The sequence below is a fragment of the Eurosta solidaginis genome, chromosome 4 (genome assembly GCF_040869045.1).
Source record: "Eurosta solidaginis isolate ZX-2024a chromosome 4, ASM4086904v1, whole genome shotgun sequence".
NCBI classification, from domain to species: domain Eukaryota; kingdom Metazoa; phylum Arthropoda; class Insecta; order Diptera; family Tephritidae; genus Eurosta; species Eurosta solidaginis.
In genome coordinates this window covers 14,261,531-14,275,100 of record NC_090322.1, presented here as the reverse complement: position 1 = coordinate 14,275,100, position 13,570 = coordinate 14,261,531, and the positions used below count along the sequence as shown (strand labels likewise).

The 13,570-nt window shown below is 41.3% G+C and overlaps 3 protein-coding genes across 7 annotated transcripts in view; 1 reads left to right on the top strand and 2 right to left on the bottom strand.

Annotated features, from left to right (window-relative positions):
* Nucleotides 1-5,366: 5,366 nt before the first annotated feature.
* On the bottom strand, nucleotides 5,367-7,085 carry LOC137247653 (protein SMG9). Its single transcript, XM_067778626.1, has 3 exons — nucleotides 6,907-7,085; nucleotides 5,793-6,852; nucleotides 5,367-5,732 (listed from the first exon to the last, which is right to left on the bottom strand). Exons 1-3 carry the CDS (start codon nucleotides 6,943-6,945, stop codon nucleotides 5,455-5,457), a joined length of 1,377 nt encoding a protein of 458 aa, XP_067634727.1. The 5' UTR covers nucleotides 6,946-7,085; the 3' UTR covers nucleotides 5,367-5,454.
* Nucleotides 7,086-7,530: 445 nt separating this feature from the next.
* Nucleotides 7,531-8,938, top strand: LOC137249105 (protein KTI12 homolog). 2 transcript variants are annotated; one of them, XM_067780285.1, is made up of 3 exons: nucleotides 7,531-7,930; nucleotides 7,999-8,348; nucleotides 8,412-8,938. In XM_067780285.1, exons 1-3 carry the CDS (start codon nucleotides 7,681-7,683, stop codon nucleotides 8,691-8,693), a joined length of 882 nt encoding a protein of 293 aa, XP_067636386.1. In that variant the 5' UTR covers nucleotides 7,531-7,680; the 3' UTR covers nucleotides 8,694-8,938. The 2 variants fall into 2 exon arrangements, with proteins under 2 accessions (XP_067636386.1, XP_067636385.1); XM_067780284.1 differs by having other exon boundaries at nucleotides 7,531-7,945.
* Nucleotides 8,725-13,570, bottom strand: part of LOC137249104 (carnosine N-methyltransferase) — a 29,616-nt gene continuing 24,770 nt past the window's right edge. The window contains exons 1-8 of one of the 4 annotated variants that reach the window (XM_067780279.1): nucleotides 13,075-13,224; nucleotides 12,626-12,985; nucleotides 11,621-11,864; nucleotides 11,256-11,416; nucleotides 11,049-11,189; nucleotides 10,831-10,993; nucleotides 10,064-10,158; nucleotides 8,725-9,926 (exon numbers count right to left, since the gene is read on the bottom strand). In XM_067780279.1, coding sequence (XP_067636380.1) covers nucleotides 9,536-9,926; nucleotides 10,064-10,158; nucleotides 10,831-10,993; nucleotides 11,049-11,189; nucleotides 11,256-11,416; nucleotides 11,621-11,864; nucleotides 12,626-12,786 — 1,356 coding nt within the window. In that variant the 5' untranslated portion in view covers nucleotides 12,787-12,985; nucleotides 13,075-13,224 and the 3' untranslated portion in view covers nucleotides 8,725-9,535. Of the gene's footprint in view, nucleotides 9,927-10,063; nucleotides 10,159-10,830; nucleotides 10,994-11,048; nucleotides 11,190-11,255; nucleotides 11,417-11,620; nucleotides 11,865-11,930; nucleotides 12,590-12,625; nucleotides 13,050-13,074; nucleotides 13,225-13,570 lie in introns of those variants that run through there. The other 3 variants (XM_067780280.1, XM_067780282.1, XM_067780281.1) reach the window with 3 other exon arrangements.

Genomic DNA, 13,570 nt, shown 5'->3' with positions numbered 1-13,570 from the left:
ATCCAATAGGTGTGACCAATCACAAATTGTCATCAATATCCTCTAACGTGAGTCCAAAGAAACTTGCTGTTTCAACAGGGGTGGACATTGATGAGAGGGGTGTTAGAGGCGTTGGTTCCACATTACAATTAAAGCGATGGTTGGTGTCATGTGGGGACACATTGCAAGCAGGGCATACATTTTCTATGTCGGGGTTGATTCTGGATAGGTAAGAGTTTAACCTGTTACAGTATCCAGATCGAAGTTGAGCTAGAGTGACTAGCGTTGCCCTGGGGAGTGTGCGCTCCTCTTCCGCAAGTTTTGGGTACTGTTCTTTGAGTACTGGATTCACCAGACAATTCCTGGCATAAAGGTCCGACGCCTGTTTGTGGAGTTCACTGAGGACCTGCTTGTGTTTTTTGGCTTCATACGGCTGAGTTCTGAGGGGCCGTATTTCCTCATAATGCTTACGGAGTAGACTCCTTAATCCCCTCGGCGGTGTCGGCTCATCAATCAGATGGCTGTTGGAATGCCCAGGTTTCTGGGTATTCAACAGGAACTGTTTGGTAAGCCTCTCATTTCTCTCCCTGATGGGGAGTATTCTCGCCTCATTATGTAGATGGTGTTCTGGAGACATAAGAAGACAGCCTGTAGCGGTTCTGAGAGCAGTATTTTGGCAGGCCTGTAGCTTCTTCCAGTGAGTAGTTTTTAGGCTTGGCAACCATATAGGGGACGCGTAGCATGGAATCGGCTGGCCAATTGCTTTGTAAGTGGTAATGACCGTTCCTTTGTCTTTTCCCCAAGTACTGCCAGCAAGAGATTTGAGGATTTTATTACGGCTCTTGATTTTCGGTACAATTGCGGTTGAATGCTCGCCAAAATGTAGATCCTGATCAAACGTCACACCCAAGATTTTGGGGTGTAGGACAGTCGGTAGCGTAGTGCACGACGTGGATGTTCACCCCAGCGGGTTAGGTGGTCAGAATATAGCCGCGGTAGGTATGCCTGTCGTAAGATGCGACTAAAATATCAGATTCAAGGGGCTGTGTAGCGCCACCCTTCAGGTTGCCAGCGCAATATATAGCTTCTCCAAACCCAATTGTCAACCTCACCTATCCGCGGCGAATCCTGTTTCACTAACAGATGAGGGTCTGGCGACCCCAAGCTCCTCATGGAACTTGCGGGCGGGGAGGGAGGGATGGCCTGAAGGTTTAATGTGGCCACATAAATCGTTCCCGAGATGGTCGGGCTAGCACCTTAATGGTGCTGTGGTACCGGAGCGTACCGGATCTGTATCCGGCAAAGGACCATTACATCGATAACACTCCCCAAAGCCTTCGGAGAGCAACCTTATCGCTACAACAACAACAACAACGTGGATGTTCAAAATGGTTTCGCGAGGCGAAAAAACTAGAGAGATCAGTAAGGTAGCCGTTTATTCTGTTGCAAAGCTCATCGATCTGTGGGCCTGGGCCTGTGGGCATTATTGTGCAGTCATCGGCGTAGGCAACGATAGTAACTCCTTCTGGTGGTCAAGGTTGCTTTGATATGTAGAAGTTAAACAAAAGTGGGGATAGGACACCACCCTGTGGCACCCATTGTTTAATTCTTCTTGGTTTTTATGTTGCTTTTCTAAATTGTACCGATGCCTGCCGACCACCCAGATAATTTGCGGTCCATCTTTTAAGACATGGGGGAAGGGTAGACCCTTCCAAGTCTTGCAGTAACGTGCCATGGTTGTAGGTATCAAAGCCTTTTGATAGGTCTAGCGCAACGAGTACTGTTCTATGGTGGGGGTTTTGATTTGATTTTGATTTAAACCGCTAATGGCATTTTCTAAAGCCATGCTGATGAGAGGGTAGTTGCAAATTTGCTTTGAAGTAGGGGAGCAAAATGGCTTCAAGCGTCTTGGCTACTGGCGATAGGAGAGATATCGGGCGATATGACGCTCCTATGTTAGCTGGTTTGGCCATTTTCCATTTTTCGGGAATGACAAAGGTGGAGACAGGTGCTAAATATTTGAAACCCTCTTTCCCTAGGGTTTTAAGCATCGGCATGGCTATGCCGTCTGGGCCCACGGCTTTGGATGGTTTAGCATGACCGATGGCATCCTCAACCTCTTTGGCGGTGATGGTAATTGGAGACGCGCTGAATTTATGTTTATGTGCGTGTCTGTTGGCCCTCCGTCTATCTTTGTCGACCGTAGAATGTATTATATATTGTCGGCAGAAAGCGCTCGCGTATTTTATCGCAGCCGACAGCACTTTATCCCCAAAGGCGATAGAGATTTTGTCATTGTGCTTAGGCGGATTCGGTTACAACCGCTTAGGTGCTCCTCCCATTTCGCCCGTTTATATCCCTTATTTGGGGGTCGCGGGATCGAGCTGTCTTATAAGGTCACGTTCTCTCGCTAAATTTGCGTCCTCCGCCGGAAAGTGAGGCCGAATTTCGGGAATTCTACCGGCGGGAATGAAGCGCGCCGAGGCGGATTCAATGACCTTGCGGAAAGCACGCTCCCCTTGGTGAGCATCAGTCGGGATAGGGAGGGCGGCAAAGTGGTTGTCTGTAAAGGATTTGTATTCGTCCCACTTTCCTTTTTTAAAGTTTATGAAAGTGGGTTTTTCTGTGACAATGAAGTCGGCGGTACGCTCGAGCGAAATAAGTATAGGCAGGTGGTCAAATGCCAATGTTAATATCGGCTGCCTCACGATTGATATATCCGGCCAACTGTGACAGCTTCCTACCATACGTGTGGGGACGTCTCCGTTTATTGTGCAGAACGTCGTTTCTTCTATTTGATCCGCCAACATCTCACCTCTACTTTCTGCCTGCAAGTCTGAATGCCATAGATCGGTGATGGGCATTGAAATCGCCTAAGATAATGCGATTATTGCCAGTGAGTAAGGCGCTGATATTAGGGCGGTATCCACTGGGGCAACAGGTGGCAAGAGGAATGTAGATATTGATGATTTCTAGGTTTGCATAGCCTTACCGGACAGATAAGCTTTGACGTTCTAAGACACTGTCCCTGCGGCCGATGTCGGGACGAAATATATGATATTGCAAAGGGTGGTGTATGATAAACGCGAGGCCGCCTCCTTTTCCGCTCTCGCGATCTTTTCTGTGGACATTATACCCAGAACAGGTCTACAGAGCAGATCTTGCTGTGAGTTTAGTCTCTTGAATCTCAGCGATGCGGATGTTGTGCCGCATCGACTATCTTCGTGATATTCCCAGTTAATCCATTACAGTTTAACTGCAGAATTCTGAAGTGCACCGGGGGAGACGTCGTCACTCTATGAGTAAGTGACGGGTGACTACGTCTGAGTTGTGAGAGGCTATGACGCAATTGCTGTTGTGGCCCTGGGACTGGACGTCCTTGGGTAAGCATTGAGGTACCCGGTGTATTTGGGTTTGCGGCCTGGCAACATGGCGCAATGAAACCCGCCGGGGGGTTGCCGTCGCGGAAACCAGAACATCTAGGAAAGTGGCACCGTCCAAGGCAGGAGCTGCATTTGGCGGATGTCGCAAAGATATATATTCTGTGCTGGCAAACGGTGCAAAAGGAGGCCGAAAAAGAGGGGAGGAGAAGACGGGGCAGGGGCTGATGCTCGGTATTTCTACCGACTTTACTACGAAGATTGTAGGTATGAGTGGGAGCGGTCGTGGGAGTTGGTGGCGCCGTGGGGCACGAGCAGCAGCGGGTACTTGTTCTGGCTTGCTGAGCAGCGGGACTGCTTGAGGGTAGTGTGGGGGCGCTAAGGTGCAGACTACGGGATGTCCTAGGACGTGAACAGCAAGGAGCCACAAAAGATTTATAGAAGTTACGTGGACGCCTGGTTTTGGGGTCTAGCCCAGAACAACCTGTCCGATGTAACCATCCCTTACACGAGACACACTGACAAGAGTATGACCGTCCTAAAAAGATTATTTTCCGGCAGATGCAGCAAACCCATTTCTCAGGACCGGGGTCAGGAGACGGACCCGGATTGGGTTCGATACCTTCCCGGAGCAAGAGAATATGGAGCAGTCCCGCTGCAAGGAGCTGCTGGGAGGATGACAATGTGTGGGAGGGACGCAAAAAATTAAATGGGATTACACTGACATGGCAGTCCTTGGTCGGGAAAAATCCCGAGTCGCACCGGTACATAGAACCGACGGCCTTGGGAAGCGCCCCAGCGTGTTAGGGGGCTTAAGAGTATACCCACGGTAGGTATGCCTGTCGTAAGAGGCGACTAAAATACCGAATTAATTCAAGGGGCTATGTAGCGCGACCACCTCAAGGAGTTGCCAGCGCAATATATAGCTTCTCCAACCCAATTGTCAACCTCACCCACCCGTGGCGAATCCTGTTTTTTTAACAGCCGAGGCTCTTGCGACCTCATGGATCTAGGGGTTAGGAGGGCGGGATGGCCTAGAAGGTTTCATGTGGTCATACCAAATCGTTCCCGAGATGATCGGGTTAGTACTTTAATGCGGCTTGTTACAGCAACGTACCCGTTCTTATCGCTACAACAATAACAAATAATTCCAGGAATGATAACACCGACCTGTAATCGATGTTCAGGGTGTGCTTAAAATACTTAGGGTTAACTGTTTGATAGATAACAAGATGACGAAACTGTTGTTGTTGTAGCGATAAGGTTACTCCCCGAAGGCTTTGGGGAGTGTTATCGATGTGATGGTCCTTTGCTGTATACATATCCGGTACGCTCCGGTAACACAGCACCATTAAGATGCTAGCCCGACCATTTCGGGAACGATTTATATGGCCACATTAAACATTCAGGCCATCCCTCCCTCCCCACCCCCAAGTTCCATGAGGAGCTTGGGGTCGCCAGAGCCTCGTCTGTTAGTGAAACAGGATTCACCGCGGATAGGTGAAGTTGACAATTGGGTTTCGAGAAGCTATATATTGCGCTGGCAACCTGAAGGGTTGCGCTACACAGCTCCTTGAATCTAGTATTTTAGTCGCCTCTTACGACAGGCATACCTACCGCGGGTATATTCTAACCCCCTAACCCGCTGGGGAATACAACAACAACGAAACTGATACCCAAATCCCTGATTACGGAATAAACGTTCCCAACTATGGTTACGTGAAAACGGCAATATATCGGCTAAAACAAACAAGGCGAAGAGTTGGTCAGGATTATGCACCAAATCCTAGGCAAAATGTGGTCGGGCGGACCCATGCTTCGAGATTGAAGTGTTCTCTAACTTATCCACAAGAAAGAAGACCCCGCAAATCGCGGATTATAAGATAGGGAAAAACAAGGTTCTCACTACCTCCCAAAGTGGAAGGATGAAAAACAGCCCTGCTGCAGAAAGATCTTCTAAGAACTTTTTAAAAAATAAAGGCAATAAAAAAGTTGGTTTAATTTCTAAATTTATTTAGATATATATTTTTTTAATTTACATATATATTTCAAATAAGCCTCGTAGCTCCAGCTACCTCTTGCATGGCTATAATTTTTATTCACGCCAGTTCTCAACCGTATCTTTCGTATTACCACTTTGACAACTTATCTGCATATTTCCCACTTCTAAATGTTTGCGTTGTATTTCCTCGTATGTACTGAAGAATTGTTGTGTATCCTGCGTCACCTTAGTGAGCAATTCAAACCATATTGCTTCAGTCAATTCGCTTGTCCCCGCATACATTTCATTCCGTGGTGTCATGAAAACAAGTGAACGAAAATCTTCAATGATTTCGTGCAGTGGTTTGTGAAAGGTGGAGGTTTCGTGATTAGCTAGAATAAGGAAGGGAATTGGAATAAAGGTACTTTTGTTTTATATAAGTATTTACATACCATCAACTTCTGGAAGCAAGAATGTATTAACTTGTCGCTCCGTTTCAGGGACGCGTGTTCTCTTTTGCTTTTGATGCTCCGCTGTTTGCCCTACAAAAATTCGTAGCTGCGAATCTTTGAAGAGCGCACGCATCATACGACACATGCGCTCCTTTTGACTTGGCACAAAGTCCTGACGCTTAGCGCGATTCTTTACAAACAGCACATTGGGAAAGTAATCACTAACGAATGGTTTATTTTCATGGGAGGGCTTCATAAGTTCGGCGAATTGTAGCAAACGTATGAAATTCATATTGAAGTAATCATCCTGCACCACAATCAGCAGGTGACAGACCGTAAGGAAACTAATGATTTGACGTAAATCGTCCAGTTCATTTGTGGTCATGTCTTTGCGATAAGAATTGCACATAACCGGAGGACTATCTAGCAATATCAAACGATCACTTGTAATGAACATGTGCGTGGATTCCGTGCGTGAACGCGCCGAACATTTATGGGGTTTCAATTTTGTTGGAAAAAAACTATCTTCTTCTACAAATAGCTTTGCGTAATAATCATAGGCTATATCATCATTGGCAAGTAGATTCATAATGGTTGATTTACCTACACCCTGCATACCAATTACGCCAACTACCAAGAAATCACTATTACCTTTTAAAAGTAATTTGCGTGTGCCAGCATTTATTACGCCGGTCGATGAGATAACTGTTGCAGGACGTGTCATTTGTATCAAAGGTTCAATTATGTGTACGTTTGTTGCGGCATCATTCAATACGTTATTCGATAGCTGCTGCGGCTGCTCTTTTATCGTACTAGGACTAACAACACTTAATGATGGACTTTGTGTCGGTTCACTGCGTGTTACAATTATGGTTTTTAGGGGCATTGCAGCAGCACCTGCAGACGCCTCCGCCACCTCGGCATCATCTCTGTTGTGGTCGGCGCGTGATTTTAGTAATATTTTAGGTTGCACTTCAGCATCCGCATAACGACGTTGAGCAGGAACATCCTCTTCCACGTTGCGTTTCGCAAGTATTATGGGTCGTTTGTCTTCGGGTTGCTGGATATATACAGAACTTTAGTTGAAACATTGGTATATTTCAATAATACTTACCTTAGGTTTCCGAAAACGTCGACGCTTCCCATCGGACATGGTCGGAAATTGGTTGTGTTTTAGGTAATATCAAAAAATCGCAAATTTGCAGTTCTAATATCACAGCAATTAAACGAATTGTCATTCAGAGGCGTTCGTCTAAAATATATAAAAGGGACCCACCAAAATGCCGAAAAAATAAAGGGTTTCGCTTTAATCCCGAACACATAATATGTTAGATGCAGCATCGTGCGCCAACGGATAAGTAAATTGCATGTGTTTGTAAGGGCGGCGACAAATAGGCTCTTTGGAAAAGGATGCATGTACTCAGCTGTCAACGAGGGATTCTGAATCTAAAATCTTATGTTCGGGTCTTTTAGCAGATGAGAGACCCTTCCTACAAAAAACCTCTGCTTAGTTAACAGCTGTTTACCATTTTCACCATGCCCATCATGGCGCAACGATACAAGGTGGCAGCATGGAACAGCTGATTATAAACTTTTTTATTTGATTTGATGTATCAACTTCCGGCGCAGTACGATTTTGACATTTGTCCATCGAATTTACAAAAACAAAGTACATGGAATTTTTATTTATGTTTGTAGGTATGTCACCATGCTGCCACCTTGTATCGTTCCGCTATGATGCCCATGTTGTCATTCAACATTTCTATGGTGAAATCCAGCTCTAGGAACCCTTGTATTTAATATTTAGTAGATTTAAATTGAGTAAATACGAGTAAAATCTAGTGGAATTCATTTACCAAACATAGCCAACAATAAGAACTTACAAAAAATGCCAATGATAGTAATCTCGGGTTTGCCAGCAAGCGGTAAAACAACACGCGCTAAATCCCTGCAACACCACTTTATCGAGAAAGGAAAGAAGGTACATGTGATCTCGGAAAATTTATCAACAGCCAATGCAGGTTTTGCGAAAAATGAATACTTTGCAGACTCACAAAAGGAAAAACAAGTGCGTAGCGATATCAAATCCGAAGCATTGCGATTGCTTAACAAAGAGGATGTAGTCATTGTGGATGCGGGTAATTATATTAAAGGTAACAAATAATTTCGATGTTAACGAATCGCTTAAACATCTCTCGAATTACAGGTTATCGGTATGAATTATTTTGTGCAACAAAAGCTGCTCGCAGCACGCAATGCACACTTTTCTGCGGTATACAGCCAACGCGCGCCTGGGACTTCAATCAGCAACGCACCGATGATGATCTAGTGAAATGTGGTGATAGCGCTGATGATCAATTTGTAGATAATTCAAATGTACCATACTCACGCGAAATCTTTGATGCCCTATGTATGCGCTTCGAAGAGCCACATGGTAATTGTCGTTGGGATAGCCCCCTTTTTGTTGTATTCCCTGATGATACTCTTGATTTTGGGGCAATCTATAGCGCGTTGTATGAATCGAAACCATTGCCTCCAAATCAAAGCACACAAAATGTAAGTTTGACATGCGATACAAATCAGAGAAGTAATAGATTGTTCTCCGCAACTTAATTTTAGCCACCATTGAGCTCAGCAAATTACCTTTTTGATTTGGACAAACTAACGCAAGACATTACAGCGGATGTTTTAGCTGCACGCAAAATTGGTAATACAGGACCGGTGCCGGTGAAGGGTAGTCAAGTTAAAGTGGAAGTTCCTGCAGCTATAAATGCCATTCAATTAAATCGTTTACGTAGACAGTTCTTAAATTATAGCAAATTACATCATGCGACCACCAGTAGCTTGGATAAGGTGCCACAATTGTTTGTGCAGTTCTTGAATTCGAATTGTAACGCATAAATAGAATAGGAAATTAAATCGAAGCAAGCACTTTTGATTTTGAACTTCATCATTTATTAGGTCGAATATGTTCAACAATTAATTCATTTTTGTTTTAAATTAAAAAACAGTTTGCTTTGTATTTTAACTGCACTACACCTATATTATTTCTAACACACTATTAATGGTTGTTATATGCAAAAGAAATAAAAAACTAAAGTAAAATAAAACATTATCCAGTCAAATTTATCATAAACACACATAAATAGTATTTTGGAAATAGTATTTCGGAACTTAAAATTCACCCAGAAATGGCAGTCCTTCCACTCTGCACAGCTAACATTTGCATTTCATTATTTGACATAAAGTCTTAGGTTCAGCATGCTTTTTATTCAATTTAGCATCGAATTATATACCGTCCTATCGATATCTCAGAAACCCTATGGATACATATCTGTAACTATGAAGTGCATTAGTGTGAAGGTTTTTTATTACTATTAATTTGTTTAAAATAAATATTTTTTTCGAGAATTCAGTTTCACGGATACTGTGGTTTCAAGTACCTTACATTTAAAAATTCATACAACTCCTACGTCTAGTAAGAGAACATTTGTTTGTCTATAAATTTTGTATGTAGCTATTATGCAGATATTCAGTATTTGCTTATTAACAAAAAAATTAAATTAAAAACTTAGAAGTAAAATATGACTTAATGAAAATGTATTATGGTTGTTTGTATATTCAAAACCTACATATAATAGCAAAATAACACTAATAACTTATTGTTAAGCAAGTGAATATACTGCCGTGTATATTTCTATGTCGTCATCTTAACCTATTTCGCTGCATTACCACCACCGTTACTATTGATGCTGGTAGGCATTTCTATAACCGTTGTTATAACGTCCCGCACAGTGATTATTGCTGATGCCGACACCATTAGCACCAGTGTTTTGAACGTCTTCCACATTATCATCATCGTATTGCGAAGAATCTGCAATACCATCTACAGCATTTGTTGGTTTACGACAAATCCAAAACAAACTTTCGTATTCACTTTTCAGCATGGATTGTGGATTCTGTGCGTACTTTGTTCGTATGCCTGTTTGACTGCGCAACACTTCGAACCCCACCATTCTGATAATAAGCTCTAAATTTTCATAAGTTGGCTCGATACTATTCTCACCATGTATATCACTAAAGTGATATAGCAGTGGACCCAAATTCACCCAAATACCGCCTGGTTTCAGTATTCTAAAATAGAAATATTTTTATATATTAAAAGCACTTTCGAAATTCCTCGTGTAAGCAAATTAACAAAGGGATAATTTTATAAAAGCTTTCTTTTAAAATATGAATTTCTTATACATATGTATGTAAACCGGACATACCTATAAATAGTTTCAATAAAGTCCACAATATTATTAGCGCAGTCGATAAAGAAGCTTGTCGCGACACAGTCGTATACATTTGGTGCTGTATAGACCTAGAAGTAAAATATATGTAAATGCGAAAAATACTCATTAAAAACATAATAGAATTGTAAAACAACAAAAAACATGAATGCTTACAAAAGGACTAACAAACCTTAGCTCAATTAATGGTTTAGTACAATTAAACAAAAACCATAGCATAACGAAAAACGACATTTGCTTCTATGATTTCAAATTACTTTAATTTACGCCGCAAACCTAAGAATAGAGAAGAACGTGTTTTCGTTTTTTGTTGGTGATGGGAATGCGGCTGACCCATGGCCAAATATTATTGAATTGCCCTTTTAAACAATCACTGTTGTTGTTGTTGTTGTAGCGATTAGGTTACTCCCCGAAGGCTTTCGGGAGTGTTATCGATGTGATGGTCCTTTGTCGGATACAGATCCGATACGCTCCGGTAACACAGCACCATTAAGGTGCTGGCCCGACCATCTCGGGAACGATTTATATGGCCACATTAAACCTTCAGGCCATCCCTCCTCCCCACCCTCAAGTTCCATGAGGAGCTTGGGGTCGCCAGAGCCTCGTCTGTTAGTGAAACGGATTTTTGATTTTTTCTTTTAAGAGCCCGCGACAATATGCACTTTTGTTAGTACACATCGTATGGATCCTTATTTGTTGTAATTAATTTATTAGTTAATGTTTTTAAGTTTACTTTACTTTACCTCCAAAAAGTCACCAGCTGCTATCATTATATTGCCTTTAGGTGGATTTTTCGCTGGACAAATATCTGGAAATCGTATGGGTGCCACCTGGTGTGACATACGTAAATTATTTACATTTTGATGAACCCATGGATAAAGCGTATACTTGTTTTCTTCAGTGCATCTAGAAACATACTATGTAATATGAGCTCATTGTAAGAAAATGACTTTTAGCTTACAAATTTAAAACAAAATGTGATGCAATTAGCATAAAATATGAAAATTCATTTCCTTCACATTCATAGCCACGGCAAGCAAGTTCATAGGTCAGACGGCCAAGCCCAGCGCCCGGTACAAGTATTTTCACCTCATTGAGGGCACTAAAAATAAAGAAAATACAACTGCCTTCTTCAAGTATTAAAATTTTAGATGGCTTATCGGCTTACTAATCATCAGGCTTGAAAAATTCTTCAACTGCGTCGATGATCGGTTTGTATGACTGCTCACGCTCCTCTGCGCATGATGTACTCCAATCACGAGCTATTAATTTTAATGTCGATTGGGCCTTTAAAATTTTAAAAGGTTCAACATCAGCTTGCTCTGTTGCCTGTGGCAAGTAAGTGTTTGTTGTATAATTTTCTATTGTTGCAATTTTTTAAATTGCTGTTAATGTTTTAGCAATACATTAATTTTTGCATATATGTACATACATATAGAAAATTAATAGTTTAAAACTACCGAGATAAAACCCATAATTTTAAGCATACAATTTTAATACATAACAAGAGCATATACAAAAATTTTATCTTACATGCTCCAAGTCTTGTTGGTCTATTTTTGTATTATAACCATCTTTATCTTTCTGCTCAGATCCACCAATATCCATAAATCCAACATTGTCCCGCAACATTTTTTTGATAACGGCTTGATTCTCATGAATGCAGTCTCTAATAACACGTAAATGATTACGATATTCAACCAACATGTCCTGATGACGTTTAGGAAGACTATTGAGGTAGATTTCAGTTTGATTAACGCGCGCAAAACAATATTTTCTAAAAAAAAAGGAATTAAGTCATATTATGAGTACATATGTATAATAGGTAAATGAACCAATATACCGTCGCTCCCATAAAAACTAGCACATGTTAGACTCCCACACATGTTAAAGACCAGGAAATTTCGCTTGTTGGTGCGGAAAACTAGCAACATAACGACCTGCGCCAGTCTTCCTTACAAATTACGAGGGCGATAGTTTTCCACGCGAATAACGAAAATATGTTGTATTTCATACGAAAAAATTAAAGTGTTAATCTACTATAGACCGACTACAGTATTTAATGAAATCAATAAAAAAAAACCTGCATAGTAAACAAAAGCTTATCAGCATTTGTCAGTCATTGCGAATAATGTACATAATGGTCAGAGTGTGAATACTGTCCAAACTAGTGCTTACGCTGTTTTTTCGCCCACATGCTTTTTTCTGCAAAACAATCGCGCCGCCTTTAGAACAGTGCATAAAAATATGAATTGATTGTTATTGATAAAGGCTATATTTTCCTCCGGGCTTTCAGTTCATTTTTATATGAGATATGAGTTGTCCATGATATTATCAAAAAAATAAAGTTTGCGATGCAAGCTTCCATTACACATGTATATAACCTCAAAATTAAATGGATGTTCTTGCTTCAAATACCCCCATTATGTTAAATCTAACTATCCTATAACATAAGATATCCATTGTTGCCTTCATAAACAAACAATCCATTTGCCAAAACAGCTTATAAACTAAAAGAACCATACAAAAACTACTCACTGATAATAGCGTAAGGCTGCTACAATTTTTTGCATATGTTTGCGATCGGCTTCCGCCTCTTCCGGGTTCAGTATTGGCGGGTCCGCTGTAGATACATTATTACTGGCGCCTTGAGCGGAAGTTCGGTTATGTGAACATGAAGCTTTCTGGGTATTATTCATGTTTGAACACGTTGCCTGTATCACAATTTGTGCAAACTTATTCCAGTCTGCTTGTTCTTTCTTGACCCACAGCCTGGTACTATTTAAAATTGTTGAACGCACTTTGCAGTGGCCGCGTGGAACGTTAAAGAATTGTTGCAGTTACTGAATCGTTTGTTTCAGTTCCAAGGCATTTAATTTTGTAATGCAATTAATTATCCTAAAAGTAATTAAAAAAATTACGAAAAAGTTTACTTGCTTGCAGTGCAACGAAATGTTGTCAAAATTACACCACAAAGCAAAATGAACCTTTCAACACGAATGAACCTGACGGACAGCAAACCCAGGAGTGCATTTCTAATAGCCTTGTCAAGCAACGCTTCTTAAAGCAGATTTACACAAACACTTTCGTCGCGCTGGTAAGCGGTGGGCACCAGTACATAATAGCCGTGCTTTTTTTACTTCTATATACGTTTACGCTTAAACTTTATATGGACTGCTAAGCGACAAACTTTAAATCATTGTTTACTATATAGTTTGGCAGCTTAATTCGAGGTTATGTTGCGAATAGAGTGGAAGGCACTCGCAGGCCGTGAAAATAGGCACTCGAATGGAGTGGAATGAAGAACAGTAGGAAGACCAGAGTTGCATTGGATCAATCATTGCATCAATATTAAAGATAAATTTAGAAAAAATAATTAAATACTTGAGTATAAGCAAACATTTTCTTTCAATTACTGCAATTAAGGTGTCCTGGATGCTATATAGTCCAAAATTATAACATTTTATGTCTGTTTAAAAATTT